This window comes from Syngnathus floridae, chromosome 5, assembly GCF_059516105.1.
Source record: "Syngnathus floridae isolate MCC-2025c chromosome 5, RoL_Sflo_1.0, whole genome shotgun sequence".
NCBI lineage: Eukaryota > Metazoa > Chordata > Actinopteri > Syngnathiformes > Syngnathidae > Syngnathus > Syngnathus floridae.
In genome coordinates, this window is record NC_142417.1 from 9759201 (window position 1) to 9778893 (window position 19693).

The following is a 19693-nucleotide window of genomic DNA, read 5'->3' on the forward strand; positions in this document are numbered from 1 at the left end:
AATCTTTCGCTTTGCGTGTCTGTGCTATACATGGAATTTGATTTATTACAGATGCTAGTTAAAGTCTAAAACTGTTTCACATCACCATTCTATTTTGTCAGTCTGCATTGAAGAAAATTTGTTTTAAAAATGTCTCATTTTCCTTAATTTTTGAATGGCTGTACCCTATACATAAACAAGAAGGAGTCATTTTCAAACATTCAGCATTTTTTAATAGCTTAAAAAAACTAACATACCAACATACATTGGAAAAGCAAATAGTTCTTAGGCAAATATATATTACAATTTGTATTTTTTTTAAATGTTTACACTGTGTACAACGATCCTCAGATTACATGATTAGTTTTTACAGTCTCATAAATTCTTAGAAAAAGAATTGTCAAAATGGTTCTCATGATTACAAATATTTCCACCATCGGCATGAGGGATGTTTTTATCTTGTAGTTCAAAGCAGCAAAGACATTCAGAAACATATAATAGCATGCAAATCATGTGCGCTGTGAGTTTTTATAGGCAACACAGACAAATTAGAAGCACTTGTCAACTAAACTCGGAGTTCTTCCAAACAGAAAATAGTCGTGTTTCTTGTTTTGTTTTGTTTTTTAAACAAAATATGTATAATTCCCCCAAAAAAACATAATTAGATATTTACAATCAATATAAAGAAATCAGTGCATGTGCTGTGAAATTCTTCTTGCTTTGCTGAAAATCTTTGCGGATGCATATAAAGGTAATGGCACAAATTGTCTGTCCCTTTCTAACTTAGGAACCTTTCTAGGGTCATGTTGCTTCTTCAAACTTCTTCAAAGATCTGAAAAATAGTCTGAGACAGACATTTTATGGAAATGTTAGTCATCGATTCCACAAAATATTGCAAATTCAGACGAAATGATTTCAGTGGTTTGTGGTGGCTGAATGCAGGACATTAGAACACTCCTGATTCTGGAAAGAAAAACAAATTTGCTGCAGCGGCAAATAATTGCGGGACAAAAATCATACATTCTTTGGATGTCTTGAGCATCCAGTCTATCTTATGCTTGGTTGATATGTAAATTCAAAGCCAGTGCAACACACTCATGCACTCATGCGGGGAGGTGAGAGCTTCTCTTGTATTCATCTTGGGTCATGGAAAAGGGGTGAACATGCATGTCCATCTTAAGGTAGGTGATGAGGGTGGTTGTTGCGCTCTTGTGATGCGATCCATGTGAATGTGATCAAACAACACCTCAAACTGGTGTCACATAATTCCCAGGGAAAGTCCCAAAAGCATGAGTCCTTTCTGACGTACCTATAGCAAACATTGAGAACATGGATTACGTAACAGAAAAAGGTCAAGTAAATCCTGCAATGTTTCATTTTGTCCACTAGAGAGCAGCACCGACACATTGACTGCATTCTACAAAGTTTGCACTTTGGAATTGTTTCATAAGTTAATATTTGATTATTCACCTACAAACCAGCCATCATCACATTTCTCCATTACTTGAACAATGTCGCCTTCTTTCAGCTCTAACTCATCTGTATTCTGTGGTTTGTAGTTATAGACCGCTTTATACCTGCAGGGACACGAAATCACAAATTCAGTACAGTTACAACACTGCTTTGCTAAAATTAAGATTGTGTGCTGTATTACGGTTGACGTTGCACCACTGAGGAGTCAGCAGAGTTTGGCACTTGTGCAGATGGGAGTGAGTTAGGATGAGAGAGAGCACCCTAGAAAGAAGAATGAACATCTGCTGTCAGGTATGTCAAAATGAAGAGAAGCACATCATAAGAGATGTGGGCATGCAGTGAGTTTCCGCAGGAGGCAGTAAGGGCAGACCTGTGAGGAATCATTGTATCTGGGAGTGTTCGCTGAGGGCGCCTCAGTGCAATGTGCAGATGCTGCTGCAGAAGCGGAAGGTGACGCAGAGGTTAAAGTGTTGTGGTTGGCGGGTGAAGCACAATTCTGAGGCCACCGATAGGCACAATTGTTGGATAGAGATGTTTGAACGGGCGAGTGCGACGGTGGTCGTGCACCATAAGGCAGAGGTGAAGATGGATTCTGAGGGGAGTGCGCTTGTTTGGGGCTAATGCTGAAAGGGGACAATGGTGACTGCAAGCAAGGTGAGTGGACTGGACGTCCGGGACTTTGAAGTCCAGGGGACAGAGGAGTCATGGGGCTTGTTGGGTAGTCGTCCGTGGAATATTTAGTGCGGGGCATCTTGGTGACCTGAACATAACTGGCAGGGAAGATGCCACTCCGGTTGGTCCCTGAGATTCTGCCCTCCAGCCACTTGTCATTAACACGTCTGGTTATACTTATTACTTCCCCCTAAGGAACAGAATGAACAGAGTTACTTAATTTGCATTCTTTACCTCACCTGACAAAGTCAACATCGAAGTTAATACCATTGCAGAGAAAACAAATATTTAAGGGGGAAATGTAAAATTCAGTCACACTATAAGAATAATGTGAATCAGAATCGTTGAATGCCCTTTAAAGGTTTAAGAGTGAAGCTACCTTTGTAAATTCAACTATAGTCAGTTCAGCAGTTACAGAAATTGTCACTCAAACACAGATGCTGGTTAATTATGTATAAAGTGCTCACTTTTCGAAAGGGAAGCTCGACTGGAAGGTCAGCATTAAAATTATACAGTGCTACTGCTTCACCATAATCCAGCACCTGCACACTGGGAGGCTTTATAGGCGTTGGCTTCTCAGATGGAGGCAGAATCTGTGACGGGAAATGTGAAAAGCTCAGCTCAACAACGAGACCAACAGTAGAACAAACAGCATGACCTCAGAACCACAATGAAGTCTTTTACCTCCACATATGTAGTGGGGAAGATGCCTGCTCGACCGTGATGTTCTCCTTCAAACCAGTTGGCGTCTACTTGCCTGTGGATGTAAACAATGTCGCCCCTTTGCAGTGCAAGCTCCCTGAGTGAGAAATGAATTTAACGTTACAATGTATCGAGAACAGCAAACCTATAAATCTCATACTGTTGTCATACTCCGTTTTCTACCAGCTCTATGCAGTTGTGCTTTATAAACGTATATTATTATTATTATTATTATTATTATTATTATTATTATTATTATTGTCTTTATCAAACCAGATTAATGAAGAAACTCACTTTGGTGACTGAGCCTGAAAATTGAATTTGGCCCGAGCTGCTTTCATCTAAAAACAGAAAAACAACTTAATATTTCATTGAAAACAAGATGACAAAAATTCAGAAACTCAAAATTGCAATTATGATTTCCATGAGGATCCACCTTCTTCTCTTCTTTCTTAGGCGAGCGTTCCATAGCGTCATTGGAAGCAGAGAATCGATCTGCTGAGCAAAGTTATCATACAGTGGGATTAGTGAATCAGAAAAATACGTCTTTTTCCCGTATTATAATGAAAAAGATCATTTAATATTGAAAATTGAATTTTTAAAGGAATGCCAATCAATCAATCAATGAAAACATCAACTATATACTGAACCAAAGTAATTAGTCTGATCTTATATAACTAAAACAGGAAGACAAACGGGGTAAAGCTGGTCTCAAACAAGTATTTTAGGCTCTACTTCCTTTTCCCCAAGGTTTCCTCCCTCCACACCCACGCACTGTTCAGCCACTTTTTCTTTTTTCTTTATTTTTTTCCCTCCCATACCACCATTAAAACTCGAAAAGTCTCAGCAGCAGACAAAAGAAGCAATGGAATACAATCATGGGACCGTATATTAAATTACTGTGCAATTCTAGCCAGTCACAAGAGAGCTCATTAAGACTTGTGGTTTGAAGTGGTGTTTTAAACAACAGACCTTGATAACAGAGGCTTGGCTTTGACAGCTCACTAAGCATTGAAACATTTTGACGTGGAAAGAGAATGTTGTTTACCAAGTGTAGGAGCAAAGATTGATGATGGGCCAGCAGAGTGATGGATGGGCTGCTTTGGCGCAGATGAATGCCTGAAAATAATTGATAAAAATTAGATATTTGTTGACATGTGCTACTATTACATTTTCAAGTATCTGCACTTTTACTTTACTTTTCGTTTTACTAAGTTGTCACCTAATTTAAGAGAACCTCTTCATGCTATGGCTACAAAATGTATTTTGTGCCAGGATAAAAAGTTACCACAAGCTTCTGGCATTCAAAACATCGGAAATGTAATGATTTTCAGCTGTTATTCACTATTTAAGATTTTTTTTTTTTTTAGACAGTTCAAAATGTGAGCAAAGTTATGGGAACACATTGTTTTGGAAACATGTCCAGTAAATTTTAATCTCAGTTCAAGCAAGTTTATGAAACAATGAAACTACAGTATAAGATGTTTTTGGTGTCTACTATAAATTTGACAGTAACTCTGAGTATGACAAACATTTTTGCTTTTGTACTTTTATATACATTTCAGTTAGAATTTTTTTTTTTACGTCACTGACAGTCTTTTTTTTTGAATGGTTGAAGTATTTCTGAACTACTCTGCAAACAGAGAGTGCCACCTGCTCAGTGTTAGCAGCAAATAAACAAGTCAAGTTAGTGTGACAAGATGCAGAAAAAACAGATTACTTTTGTCACTTCATCTTGTAATTCCACACGTCCTCACCAACAGGCTCTTTAAATAATGCCACGGAACCATACAAGGTCAATCCCTGTGACCCGACTCGGCAAACAACAGCGAGAATCTTCCAAGAATGCATTACACGCAAGGTTAGAAATGCGGAATGCTGTCTGAAGTAGTAAATGTACCGTACTTAAAAATGTTGGGGTTCTTTCGAGGTAGAATTTTTAAGTATACTAAGTTGGCAAATCAGAGAGTAAAGAAATAGCAAAACAGAGATTTATGTAGTTGTTGAATAATTTGTATGAATTTAATTTATTTCTACATGCTTTGGCAGCGGTTGGCTCAGGTTGAGCAAGAATGTATAGATACATATTTGCTAACGATTCATTCCTCATAAAAACAAAACAATTCGAAAAGTCATAAAAATAAACACTTAATCATTTTGGAAACATCCGTGCCCAAACAACAACAAACTGGAATTGAAATCTGACAATGCCTCTTTTGTTTATAATCATTAAAAGTCAAAGCATTTGTAGTTTAAGCGATTATAATTTTTCAAGGGTCACAGACCTGTAGTTTGTGTTTCCAGCCCTCGCAGCAGTCACTGGGTCTCTGGAGCTGGTCTCCTGGAAGCAGAGTACACTTTGATCAAATGTTGATTCCTGTGGCTACTGTCTCCCAGCTTGGAAGAATTCTTTGAACAACACATGCAGGCAACACGGTGGTGCTGACCACTCCCAGGGGGGAGTTAGAAATCAACTGGGTCCTACGTTCCTTGGCTCACAAACAAGTTCACTCATGATTTTAGAACATTCAGAAACGGGAAGAGCAAGACATCAGCGCATAGGCAGGATCGTATCCAAAGAATGTGTATAGGACCGTGAATTTGGGCGTGCTATGCAATTACGGCAGGCACTTTGTTGAGGTGGGAGCATGAGTTGGAGGGTGGGGGGATTGCAGGCAGATGATTTAACAGATGAGTCAACGTGCAAGACGACGGGGGGATTCTGTACATGTCATCCAGGTCAGGACACACAACAAACACGATCAAAAGTAGCAAGCGGTGAGGCTCAAGATGGAAGGAGTTGGCAGCATTCTGGGGGCTAACAAGGGCTCTCAGTCAAGGTGGGTTTGGGGCGGGGGGGTTGGGGGGCTCAGTACCTCACCCCAGCCTTGACGCTGCTGCTGCTTCTGGTACAGTCTCTTTTCCAGGCCCTGGATATCAGAGTCCAACTCGGCCTCAAAGCGACTCAGCTCAGAGACCAGGCTGGCCTGAGTCCAGGTAATGATGTCACAGTTGGCATTGGTCGTTTTAGAAATGTTTTTGCAATAATAAACAGGGAGACCGCTCACCTCAAGTGAAGGAGACTTCGCAGCCTGTTTTGGGGGTGACCGGTAACCCTATCGACAGGAAAAACACCATTGTTAATATTTAAATGCATATTTCCCCATTGTGAGACGAATAAAGCACGCTTGGTGCTGTTAAAAGTTGTTTATATTGATATGAATAATACTAGAGGTAATTTTAATTTTACAAGTGAAAATGACTCGATACAGTTTAGTTTAACAAGATAGTCACATTTCCATCTGTTTCCAATTTTATCATGTTACTATAAATCTGTGTTGGCAAGACACAGACTTCCTAATTGTATGCCAAGGCTTTTCTCTAAATTGGCTGTTATTCTCATTTCATTCGCAGACCATAAAGTCACTGTCAAGCACCTGACGTAGTCTGTGCAGTTTGTCTAAGACACTCATAGCTGTCATTAGAAAATGGGGGTGAGGGGGGATATGCTGTACCTCATAAGGTTAAAACCTTAATACAGATCACAAGACACTTCAGCTCCTGTGTGTGTGTGGGGGGGGGGGGGATAAAGATTCCTTTTACTCATGAATGCATACACGGGACTTTATACGCACTAAATCTGTGTTTTTTAAATAGCACAAAAAGGTCATTGTCAGGCACAGCACTGCACTACAGTAAATAAAAACTTCTGTTACAATGCTAACTAAAATCATGCATGTGTGAATTGAGCAAAGTTTGTTGAAGTGTTTAAAAAAAGCTATTACATAAGTTACCCATTACTTTGTGTTGAGAACAACACAAAGACAGTACTGGTACATGAAAGAATGTGAGACGTACCTGGCTGAGGCTTACAGAAGACAACTTTTCAGGCTCAAAGTCAAATATACTCTTGGGTTTCGGCTGCTGCTTCTCTGGATCTGACAGCTTGCTGACATCTTGGCTCCTGAAACATCACACCCAAGTGAGTGTGCAAACACACACACACCAACGGGCAGCAACTTAATCATTGCCTGATTGTAAGTGCTGTAACAACAAATCCCAACTTGCAGCCCACCCCACCCCGAGTCCTGACACAAATATTGGCTTTCTTTAACTTGAGGCATGTTACAGACTAGTCAGAGAATGTGCGTTATATATGTACATTATTAATTCCACTGAAACTCATTCAATACCTGCTACATTGACGATGCTGTGAGCAATTTCCGTTTAATTTCAAACGAAGCTAAGAATTGGCTTGAATTCTGTTTGCTTGTCACACTCCTACAATACGAGGATGGACTTTGTAATTGGGAATATCACATGCACCAAGTGTTCTCCAGAGCAGACTAAGATATATTCAGCAGTGCGTGAGCGTGACGGGTAATCAGCTCACCAGTCAGGCAAAGCTCCATGTGGTGTTAGCCTAAAGAGATGTTTATCGGCTTCTTCGTCCTCTGTGGCCTGTTGGCCTGTGGGTTGAAAAACAATATGTCAGAACAACTGAAAACAATCTAAACTGTGGGATGGGCATAATAATCATTAATAATCATTTTAATGATTAATAAAATATGTGGGTAAAGTTGCATGCAACCAGCAGGAGGTGCTGAGACAATTATACCCTCAAACATATAAAATTACCAAAGGGAAGTTGAGCAATATCCATAAAGACATCCATGACAGCACAACTGATATTTAAAGATTTCGGAATGTTTTGTGAAATTCTCTCAATGAAAATATTTTTAAAAGTAACAACTCAATGATTAAATCATGTATATTTTTGTTCATTGCTGGTGAAAGCAACCTATTCAAATGCCTATCCCAAGAAGAAACACTTACGTCTAGCCAGCCACCTGTCTGATTCCTCTTGCTCACTCTCTAAAAAGAAGAAATAAATTAGAAAAAGACCACATGTAATTGCTGTAGTTTCCATCTAAATTTATTATTTTCTATTTTTACATATTCTACTCCACATGTTCAAAATAATAATAATAATAATAATAATAATAATAATAATAATAGACTACAGTATGTCATCATGTCTTGTCAGTTGAAAAGAGAATAAGTGTGAGAAAAGAAGGAAGAGCAATCATACCCTCGGGCTTCTTATGTATTTGTTTGAACATGCTCTTGTACCAGTCTCTGGTCTTGTTTACACTCTGGTGGAAGAAGCAAAAAGGAGGATGAACAGATATCTGAGCTATAAGAGCAGGTACAGTTAAAAGTCTCAATTCAGAATAAAATGTCAAAGCAAAAGTAACACAAAAAGAAATACAGCATATGTTTTCAAATGCTTTTTTATTCTTACAGATCTGGGGGCAATGGGCATTCCCGTTTCATCCACAGGACCAATTCCAGAGAATTTGATGAGTCTCTCCTCCCTTGTGGGAGAAGGCTGTATCCCATTGGTCAGCCCCCCTGGGAGACAATTGCCTTGTTAGTGCTGTAGCAAAACTTCCATGATTCCTATAATCTTATAATTGTTTTATTTATTTATTTTTAAACATTATTTTGTCGTAGTATTTGTTTGTTTATTTCCATCCATCCATTTTCAACACCGCTTATCTTGTTGCGGGGGGTACAATGTTTTATTTATTTAGTTTTTACATCCAAATCCCCCCCACCCTACAAAAATAGCTCGAAACTTACCATGTGAGGGGCCATAATATGATCCAAAGCTGGGAGTAGTTGGGCCACTTCCATTGACATCAGATGCCTTGAGAAAGACAAAAATTCATCAGTGTGAATAAAACATTGTGCCACAAAATACACCTCCAGTCACTTATAAAAACTGTGATGCTACGTATGTCCACACGAGGGCGCACTTGGCCTGAGAGAAGATAGCTTTCCTCCCATTTCAGGACATACCTTGAATTCTCCAGATGGAAACCTTGCTGAGTGGAGGGGACTAAGAGGAGGAGTTGGCAGTCCAGGGGAGATGACCACCTCTTTGGTCAGATCTGGAGATGTTATGATGTGCTGACCAAAAGGACCCCCAGGTTTCTTGGAGAAACCATTTGGACAGCCAGCCTCTTCAACAAACTGCCATTATGAAGAAAAAAAAAATCGCAAATGAAACAGACATACATGAAGGTAACAATGAGAGAACTTAACTTTGCTTCTAACATGCACTCCTGTTAGTTCTGGATTTAAAAAAAAAAAAAAAAATCTCCATGAGATGTCAAGTGAACACGATCAGAGCTGAACTGTTCCCTAAACAATAATGGAAGAACAGCATCGGATAAAAAGGCCCCTAATTTATTTAAAGCGGGACTAGTGGGCAGTAGAGTTCCACCCACTTCATCATCTCATTCTGCCACAAATGCAGAAAGAACTCATTGAAGGTGCAGAGCGGGGGCACACAAACAGGAGACGACCATTATGAGCCCAAACATTCACCAGGCTGCCCCTCATCTCGCAGCCAAGGGGTGGAGCTAGGCAAGAGGGGTTGAGAAGGGGTCACTGATGTTAACCTCGCTCCAACAAGCTAGCTGTCGTCTTACGGTCGCCATGGTGATCTTTTTACTGCTGCCTAACGATGGTCAGTCTGACTCTACGATTGGAACTTTTCAATCAGGTGCTTTGCGCTCTGTGTGTGGTTGCCGGGGGTCATGGGAAAGCTCCACTGCTTCATAGTAGCACCATAACTCTCACTGACCATAAAATTAGGCACAATACAATGGGATGCAATTCAAGAAGTTGACCCAAAATGTGCCTTGGGTAACGGTGTTTTGATTGACATACTCTTGCGTTGCACATCATTACTGAGTAGGTGTATCTAAGGTTGTTTTTTTTTTATATATCCTCATGCTCTTGTAGAGTTGTTAAAGAGCTTCATTGAGATTGTCTTTTCAAAACACACAATATCAGTCAAAGGTTCGTACTCTTTCCTATTCTACTGAATGAGGCATGTCGCTCTCTAACAGGTTTGAAGATTTTACCTGCGACTGCATGTGCTCACTTGTCCGTTCTTGTGTGGCAGATTCTCTGCAAAAGCAGCTGCGGATAGACACAATAAAAAAATGTCAACACAGACATCAAAATATGCTGCACATTCACACAGACACGCTATCAACAGTCTTTGATTTGAGTTTTAGTTTTTGCAATACATACAAGCAATACTGACATTCTCAAATGTGTTTTTTTTTAGTGATTTAAGTGAAATTTTTTTTTTGATCACTTAATAAAAAACTGTAATAATATGTTTAAAATTATTTTTAAAAGAATACACAAAAGTTCAAACTAATGCCAGGACATTATTTTATAAATGGGTTTTTTTTGTTATAGTCTAACTTAGGGTCAAACAAAATGTTTTAGATGTGTTACTTTTATCAGATTTGTCACTGCAAATCTATAGATCGCAGTCAAAGTTATCCATAGAAATACTCCACATTAGAATGTGTGTCACTTCAGTTGCACAGATTTTTTTTTTACGTTTTACTGTGGCGTCATCATAAGCCAAGTTTTACATTCAGCCAGAGTTAACAATGTTCCATTATGTAGGAAAGTTAACATCATTCACTTTTCTTGTCGCCAGGGAAAGTAATCCACCCACAACAACGACTGTGACTCACATCTGCTGACCGTCATACAGTGTTGTGTTAGAACAAGCTGAACTGATGAAGCAGGTCAACTACTAAAAACTAGCTTCTAATCAATTGACCCTCTTAAATTCAAGATTCAGGGCCTCTCGTTATTATCTGCAGTGGGATTGGGAATCAAGCAGACAGGAAATCGTATGACCCCCTGAATGGCAACATTCCTGTCATTTGCCATCCTTCTTTCTCAGACTACAGTAAATGTCAACACACATAGAAGGGGCTCTGTATCAGGATTGATGTTATGAGTCTATCGACGACTGACAATTTGAATGTTTTAGTGTGAGTTACGCATATGGGTAAGAAAGTCCATATGTGTGGGTGGAAAGTGAAACACAACAGGCTGGGGGCTGTCCGACAAAATTTGCACTGATGTGTTTTCCGTATGGAATTTGCAGTTTTAAGGATTCTGGTCAAGTCTGTGAAAACAGCCATGGGCACAGCACATAACCCATGAGTCCAATGTTTTTTTTGTTTTGTCTTTCTGGACAACTATGTCACTGTATGGGGCTCATTTAATAAACTTGGTTGCATAACAGTTTGGTTTTTTTTGATGGCTTTTCTGCTCAGTGATGACAGATGAGATTGCCCAAAACATGCACAGCCAGCTCATTATCTGTTGAGTAGAAAACAATGGGCACAATATACACAACAAATCAATTTCTGATGTGTTGGCCAAAGTGCAGCGTCACTCTCAGCAGACTGCAGCTGAAGGCCCATGAGCACATGCATGAGTAATATACTGGCATTTGCAGAAAAGAATGTCTGCACAAGATTTGCTTGAATCACACCACCATAGTTTTCTTTGCCGGAAAGCAACAGTAACATTTATTTTAAAGCCATATATAAAAGGGGTCACAATACTTTTTCATTCATTGTTCCAGGCTTCCCCGACAGTTATGAAGTAACTTATGGCATTATATACATCCATCCATTTTTTTGTGCCTGGCCTTATTGAAAAATGTGTTTTTGGAATTTGGGGAGAACCGCAGAGGACTCCGAGAAAACCTCCGCCAGAAGACAGCATGCAAACTCTACATCGGAAGCCCAGAGCGGACATTTGAACGCCAAAGCTCTGAGACACACATGCAAGCTATCACTATAGTCAAGACAAACACTAAAGACTCGTTTCTTCATCATAAACGGTATGCCTTTAGGAGAGTACTGTCTTTCTAAGGCAATGTCGTAAGCCTGCTTCTCATTCCTCCGGAGATCAACATACAGCACCGCCTGCGTTGGCCTCTTGAGCGGGAATCAATGCTTCCTAATAAGGAAAAGTTGACAGCTCAAAAAAACAGCCAAGTGTCTGGTTTTGCCTTTGAATGTGCGGTGAATTCTTACATAACGACTGAGTATCAAGAGCAGATGCAGAGCTGTAGCGCGTTAATCCCCCCCACACACACACTCTGAAATATCTTTTATCACCTCTAGATCCGTTTTTAGGATGCAAAAGAATAGCACCATAAAAGGGCCAGGTGTTCCTCAGATGAAGATAAAATGAGCCGTTAGAAATAGTTTTTGCAAACCAGACCAGACTTCCTGCTTCCTATCTGCAGCGTGGTCAAATAGCACCTGTGGTTTTTCTTGGCGTAACACAGGGCATGCAAGATGACAAGCTTGGACTACGCTAATGTGCTTCTGTCTAGAGGAAACTCGCTTACTGCGAGCAATGGGCCAGATGTTAGGAAACACTACAAAGGGAACCAAATCTACAGAGCTTCATTCAAAGGCAGGACCATCTATCACACATTTGCATTGTGACTCATTCGATAACTGTGAAAACGTTTTTAACAAGAACCAGATAAGGAGCCAGATTATTGAGTTCAGCAGGTCAGTGGACTTCAGCACACCCATAAAATTAAGCACAATTAAGAAATGCTACAATTTAGAGTTTGTATTGAAGTTCATAGCAAATCAAACAAAATGTCACTATATGGTTGAAACTCGTCTAGGTGACCACACAAAAGCACGGTGTTGACCCCTGAACTTCTCCAACCTGATGGTGAACCAATAGGAAGCGAATGATTTGTGGTCAGAGAGAAGATGCTGTCATTCATAAATTATCCACACAACCAAGTAATGATGTGAGCTGGGACATTGATCTATGGCGGTTTGGGGGGAAAATCCAACTGTCACTTGGTCACACTTCCCACAAACTAAGCCTGGGACTCAGCGCACAAAGTTAATCATTGACTTTATAGTAATAAACACATCATTTTACTAAATGCAAACACCATGTGTTTAAATCTCGTTTATGAAACTTTACTACTCCAGATAGCACGTTTCAACTCCTACCACATAATAGAATTGAGATCAGGGCTTTTCAGATGTTTTGTTTTTAGCCGTTATTGGGTATTTTTAGGTGTGTGTGTTGGGCCGCTATCTAGTTGGAGGAAACATGATCACCATCTGAGACCAATCTTTCTGACACTGGGCAGCACTTCAGAACACTTTAATAGTCTTGAGATTGTAATTGCATTGTGCCGTGCACAGATTGAAGACACCCAGTGCCGGATGCAGTAAATCAGTTGCAGAATACAGAGATCGGCAAAGTATAAGTAAATAAAATGTAGCCATTATGGTTAGTATTTGGAACATAGTAAAAAAAACATCTTTGTCAATGGAAGAAAGATGGCTGCCCAAAAAAATATACTGTACATGATTGTGCCATTGCATCATTTTATAAAAATTAAACCACAACAGATGCATCCCATTAAATCTTATTCTGCAAAAATTAAATGACCATTTTGGAGTATAAATTGAATCTCTTTCATTTTAATCAAATCACAGTGTTGCAATGTGGCACAACTCGTAACTTGTAGTAAACGACCAGCCAGAAAATTGATGCAGCTGATCTAACGTAGTTGTAAAATTGAAAAAAAGCTCACATTTTTAACTGATGAGATGATAATGAACCTATTTGGTGACTGCTTGCTTCCAAATGTTAGGTGAGTCAGCCTGCAATTATGTGAGGGGTGTTTGAGGGCCTGCGGGATCGATCATAAACTATTCTGCACTAACCAACACGGATGGAGCCCATACAAGGATCGACAGCACACGTTTATTGTATGTAGTTGTTGTGGGATACGCTCATTCATCAGGCGAGGAATATTCACCTCCTTGTATGGTGCTTCTCCAGTGTGAGCAGCAGCAGGACTGGAGTGTTTTTCTTGTCAACAGGAAGGAACTGTGTGGTACTAAATCAAAGGAAAACAACACAAACAAAACAAAACCTGAAAATCCTCCAAAACGGAATTAACTCATTCACTGCCATTGACACATATAGACGTCAAAGTTGGAATTGATCTGGTCTGCCATTTAATGTCTATATGCGTCAATGGCAGTGAATGAGTTAAAAATTGAGCATGGTTACCACCTGATAGATAAAACGACAGAAACTGCAGATTTATACTTGTTTATTCCTTGTCAACTTCTGTTCAAGGTGGAGCTACATCATATCCCAGCTGGATTGCATACGAGTCAATCATAGGGGAAATAAACAACCGTTTTCGACCATTTTGAGTCTTCATTGGTTTTGGAATGTGGGAAGAAGCCACAACCTCTCAACTATGAGGCAGACGCGTTAACTAAATGCTCTACTGTGCACTGGATTTATTTTCTCTATTATTTTCCATCAGATGTGGTCATTCCATCCATCAATATGCGTTTATCTTATTCTTTTCAGGGTCACAGCTGGGGCAGGACTCTATTCCAGAACACACTCTTGACTGACCTCCAGTTTGGAACAATGCTTTAAGTGGGAATGGAACACTTGCCAGCTGCCACTAACATGAACCACTACATTGCCACTCTGCTTTATCGTTCCCCAAGGGGCATTTCTCTCCTCTGAGCAGGCTTCAGTGCCTTGCTCAAGTGCCGCATTTTGTCATCATTAACCACATCCAAAATCAGGCCAAACATCTCAGAGCAAGCAATTACATATTGTATAATCTGTTGCTTCCAACTTTCCAGGACCAGTATGAGGAAGGCCCACATCCTCGACACCTTGAGGAAAATGTCACAAATCCTCTTGGTTGTCATTTCGCATATTTAAAGCTCATGGTGTATTGCCCATATTCGGGCTGACAAGAGGACCCTCAGTAATATTACAAAGGGAATCAAAGGTGGCTGTGAAAATGGATCTGACAGCGAGGGGAGCTGTGGGAGTGATGCTTTAAGACCTACAACCTGGGAAAATATTATTCCTTTGAGTTGCTCTTTCAATGTCTATCAGTCAACAAGTGCAGATGTGAGGAGGAGTGATGAGACTTTAAAAGTGCACTGCACCCGCATCCCGGTGTTTGCACACTCCTGCATAAATGTTCCAATCCTGCAAGCTTGGAGCAGCCAGACAGGTTTCTCAACATCTAAAAAAAAGTCTCTAACCACATGCAATTTGATTCTATGAATTGATCTTCAAGGCAAAGAGTCTACTCACCTCCCAAGTGGATCTACAAAACGTCCCAGCTCTCACTATACGATCAAGTCACAATACAGAATCCTTCTCTCTGTCTCACCCTGTAAGTCACCCCCCCCTCCCTCTCTCACTCTCTCCCTCCCTTCCAAGATCTCACCCTGCATGCCTCTGCAGAAGACTTCCCAGATGACAAACATCACCATAGCAACCCCTTCGACCCCGTTCAAAAAGCACCCCTGCTCTTGGCTTGTCAGTTCAGGGCACCTGACCCCGTGAAGAAGCCCTTTTGTTGTGATAAGGTGCTATTTTACACTCTGGGGTTAACCAAAGGGGAATGAAAATAGTTCATCACCTCCACCTCGCAGACACTGTCCAGTGACTCTGTGACACCACCACTTAGTATCTTTATCTGTCTCGTAACTCCCTCCCCTAGTGTGTGAATAAAGGCCAAAAGCACCAAAGGAGGACGGGAGCTCTTTCTTTTCTAGTGGCTCATTACTTAACACCACGTCATCCGCTCTTGATAAAGAAAAGTCTCCCGTGAGCTCATTTTAAATAAACAAAGACCGATGATGGCAATTTATATGTTTGTGCAGTCCAAATTCCTGATTTGAATGTGCCTGGTAGGACGCCATTGCTTGCCCAATTAAAACTTGGCTTTCCAGTTCATCAACACATCTCCAATTGTGCCAAAAAAATAAATGCGCTGATAGATTTGTGTTGGCACTTCCTAACTCCACGTCGCAGCCAAGTGATCCAGTTACCTGTCACAATCTGATTGCTTTCTTTCTCAGGTGAACTTTCATCTCTGGAGCAAGAAACTAAAGACTGCTGTTTATTGTAACATTCTCTGTGTATTATGTTTGGTGCAAGGCAGAAAGTGAAGGACTGTGCTATTTTAATAATTCAGTGGTCTGGCTCGGGGATGCTATCCAAGGCTCATATCCATTTACCAAGCCTGCTCTCCTCCTGCGTTTGTTTTTGTGAAATAGTTGAGCCTCTGAACTTGAGAGATAAACATGCAAGACTTTGCCTCTCAGGTGACCGGGTTGGGGCAATAACATATCTGCTGCCGTTAACCTACTTTGTCCCCACTGTGAGCCCATGTAACACCCTGTCACTCTGTGGCAAATCACGCAAGAGGTGATTGACACTTTGACCCCGGACTTCACAACACATCCAGTTCATGATATAACTTTGTTGTGTGTCTTCTCTCATAATAGGTCAGGTGGTTGATTTGAAAAATATACAATTAAGGTGAAAATAATAGTAATGCATTCATTGAATTGATTTAGACAATGATTTGGTGCAAGAATAAGAATATTAAAGTAATTATAAATATTTTGATTGACACTTTGGGAAAGGCATTCATTCCTTTGACAATTTTAATGTGTGGTTACACTTTATAGCTACACTTCAGCCCACTTTTTGGGCCTCTTAATATTATTGTTGGCGATGAACCTCTGCTCCACATTTCAGTCTATTTCTCAGTAAGTTTGGTGAAAAACAAGGAAGCGACAGACAGACAGACAGCGATAGAGAGCGATAGAAAGTGAGCGATAGTGAGCGATAGAGAGAGAGCGATAGATAGTTAGATGCTTTATAGAAATCCGCTAAACTGACTTGCAAAAAACAAACAATAAAAAATTAAATCAAGACAATCATGTCCTTATTCAAACCACAAAGTTAAAACTAGCATACCTCCTGATCTGTTTGACAAATGCACATTACAAATAGACAAAGGGTGCCATTTATTCATCGTGGACAGACACCTCCATAGATAACAGAGACATGAAATGGTGAAAATAAATTCCTGCCACAACCTCAATATCCTCACCAGAATGTAATGCAATATTCTTTGGGCATGTGTCACCCCACCACAAAGTTCTGTAGATATTGATACTTCTTGCATAACCCAACTAACTAATAAACCATTGACAACAACGCTCACTTTTGAAAACTTTAAAAGGTGCTGGGGGACAAAAAGGCCATGACTAAAAGGAGGGGAGGGGGGGGAGCCATCATTAGGAGAACTGCTGCTGTTGTCAATGTGCCTGCTAGTGACTCTTTTTCTAATCCTCCCATCGTCCTTTTACGCAAATCCCCTAAAATGTGATCACATGGTGAAGAAGAAGAAAAGCCTGATTCATAAACACAGACAAGCTGGATGGCTGATGTTGTTTTTGATCTTTTGATTACCTTGTTACACGCACAAATAAATATATTGCTAAATCAAAGCCTCTATGATTATTATCTTTCTTAAGGTGACTTAAGAGTTGTTCTGACCCAACTTAGTGTTTCCATCCGTACTACAGTATATGTTTAATGTGTGTGAACACTTGGCACCTGATTTTTGACATTGGCTGTTCATCAAAAGCAACTCATAGTTGTGACTTTTGTAAGCACAGGTGAATGCACCATGACAAAAAACAAACTGAAAAAAAATGTTATGCAATGAAAAGACTCCGGAACGCCCTATTACAGCTACAACACATCCCTAAAAACCAGACAGTTAACTTTTGCTCAAACTTATGGTGTCATTTGCAAGAGTCCACAGGTACTGTCCAAAACTTTTGCGCAATAAACAGGTAGCACTAGTAACGCTGCTGTTATCTTCTTTGTGTCACATCTTGTTTTCCAAGGTAGCACTGAAGGAATGTAAGCATGAGAACCAACACGTAAGGATTAGGCTAGATTTGTTATAGTAGTTAAAAACACACAGGTCCCGCAACAATGAGTATCAAGCCTCGCGAGAAAATAACTAACTAAATAAATAAGTAAATGCTGGTGTAATTTGTGTCTGAAGCTTTCACACACACAGCACTGCTGATAACCATCAGGACGGTCACATTTTATCGTGAAGTGTTTTGAAACTTCCCATATTAACCATTTATCTAGAATTGTGGTATATTTACCATCCTATATAAAGACACAAAACATGATTATGTTGCTCAACCTTTGCTGTTTGATTCCCAATCAGAAACCACCAAATAAAGCATAAGAATGTCATCATTGTTTTTACATCTCCTTTGACCTGCTCCCTGGTTGTGGTCAAGATGTGTGCAGTACTTACAGACAAGTTGCGGGCTGACCGGTGTCTCCAAAACACAGCTGAGTGAAGGAAGGAAGGAAGTAATGAAAGAAGAGGAGTGAGTGAAGCTGTGCTGCTCCTCTCGCTCTTTCTCTTGTTCTCTGTTTCCCACCAACAGTGTGACTTTATCTTATGTTGAACCCTCCAGCGTGGCTCTTCTCTGGAAGTAGGCGAGGGCGGGTAGGCGTGTTCGTGTGTGTGTGTGTGTGTGTGTGTATGTGTGACGCTTCATAGCTCATCAGGGAGATGGCGCTCACTAATAGTTTCCATCCACAGCTGGAAGTAATAGAGCTTCCCATTCAGCCCATTCAGGCTCTGTGATAGCGCCTTTCATGCGAGACACGATGAGGTCGTCTACTCTGAACTGAGGGCTATGTCATTTAATTGCACAGTCTTTTATGTGATGTGCCACATTTGCATAAGGCACAAAATGAATAGAATAGAATAAAATAGACATTTACTGTCATTGTATGATGCAACTCCAAATGTGTGTTTGAGGAAAAAAAGACTTGATGCAATGCGTAGGACAGCAAGACACATTTTACAGGGGTTGTGAATGTTTTCAATGTAAAAATGTAGCAGCAATATGCAATAGTGCATTGGTGGGTTACAGGAAGACGTTATGGCTGAGAGTATTTGTTCTGGTCCTGATAGGCTGGTAGCGCCTGCCAAGGAGCAGAAGGTGAAAGAGGTGGTGGGCGGGGTCTGTGTTGTCACCTGCGACTGCCACAGCTCTTATGAGACAGCCTGACGTTCAGGACGTTGACCTCTCTCTGAAGCCTCTTCTGTTCTGCCTCGGTGAAGCGGGAGCACCGCACTGTGATGCAATGAATCAGAACACGCTCTATCGGTGAAGAAAGAAAGCGGAGCTGACAAAAGTACTCAGATTCAGTACTTAAGTAGAAGTATAAAATTGTAGAGAACAAAAAGACCCAAGGTAAAAGTTGTAGAACTCCAGAGCTGTAAAAGTAGAATAGAATAAAATAGAATAAAAAGTAGATTCTAACATGTAGAAAGAAATGTTCAAAGGTAAAATAGAAAACTGTTTTTTTTTTTTTTTACTGATGAATTGAAACAATCGGATCTGCTGAACTAACATAGTTCTCATACAGAGAAGTTAAGAACTCATATTTTATGCCACACAATTTTGTTTAGGAATTTGTTTTTGTAAGAACTTGAGCACCTTTGTTCGCATTGCTGTACTGGTAGTTGCTTGTGAGTTTCTTGTTATTCATTTTTCAGGTGGTAGTAGTAGTATTTGATTGACAATTGACAGATGAGCACCCGCTAAAATACAGATTTTAGACAACTCCATTGTGTGTGTGTGTTTTAAAGGAAGGTTTGTCATGGTGAACACCTCACTCACTGCAAACAACACATGCATGCACATGTTAAAGAGCAACCATAAGTGCTACGGGGCCCCAGGGAGGTGTCACTGTTTCCATGTGGTGTTCCAGAACTGTATTTGCAGTAAAGCCAAGCGTGAAGGAAGGCCCAGCTTTCTTTTGCTCGCAGGGAGATCACCTGCAACAACACAAAGCTACTGTGTAAAGTTCATTTTTATAACTTCGGTTCATTCCTCGAATCAGAGTTGACTTTTTTTGCATTTTGTATATTGAAGAAGTACTTTTGAGAAATTCAATTTGGATTTGAGAAATGTAATTGCGAATAAGTGTATTCCAACTCAAATGTCTCCTTCCTCCTTCTTCACTTGCACTAACAACGACAGTTTATCTCACCTTGGCCACCCAAAACAAATATTTA

At 40.2% G+C, this 19693-nt stretch overlaps 1 protein-coding gene across 8 annotated transcripts; it reads right to left on the reverse strand.

Annotated features, from left to right (window-relative positions):
* Positions 1-189: 189 nt before the first annotated feature.
* Positions 190-18181, reverse strand: sorbs3 (sorbin and SH3 domain containing 3). Of its 8 annotated transcripts, none has more exons than XM_088376878.1 (22): positions 17912-18180; positions 13538-13618; positions 9765-9822; positions 8692-8865; positions 8473-8539; positions 8132-8241; positions 7919-7982; positions 7663-7701; positions 7220-7295; positions 6685-6790; positions 5895-5942; positions 5703-5813; positions 5112-5167; positions 3875-3945; positions 3263-3324; positions 3121-3167; positions 2809-2923; positions 2592-2717; positions 1823-2314; positions 1634-1713; positions 1450-1556; positions 190-1288 (listed from the first exon to the last, which is right to left on the reverse strand). In XM_088376878.1, the coding sequence occupies exons 3-22, from the start codon at positions 9774-9776 to the stop codon at positions 1227-1229; spliced, it is 2025 nt and encodes a 674-aa protein (XP_088233004.1). In that variant the 5' UTR covers positions 9777-9822; positions 13538-13618; positions 17912-18180; the 3' UTR covers positions 190-1226. The 8 variants fall into 8 exon arrangements, with proteins under 8 accessions (XP_088233004.1, XP_088233005.1, XP_088233010.1 ...); XM_088376879.1 differs by lacking the exon at positions 17912-18180 and adding an exon at positions 14860-14930; XM_088376884.1 differs by lacking the exon at positions 13538-13618 and having other exon boundaries at positions 2213-2314; positions 17912-18181.
* Between the last annotated feature and the right edge of the window lie 1512 nt (positions 18182-19693).

Coding starts and splice junctions, on each gene's coding strand:
- sorbs3 (XM_088376877.1), bottom strand. Junction 8,242..8,472: donor ATATTATGGCCCCTCACATG/GTAAGTTTCGAG, acceptor ATTGTCTCCCAG/GGGGGCTGACCAATGGGATA. Junction 2,718..2,808: donor TCCCCACTACATATGTGGAG/GTAAAAGACTTC, acceptor TTCCCGTCACAG/ATTCTGCCTCCATCTGAGAA.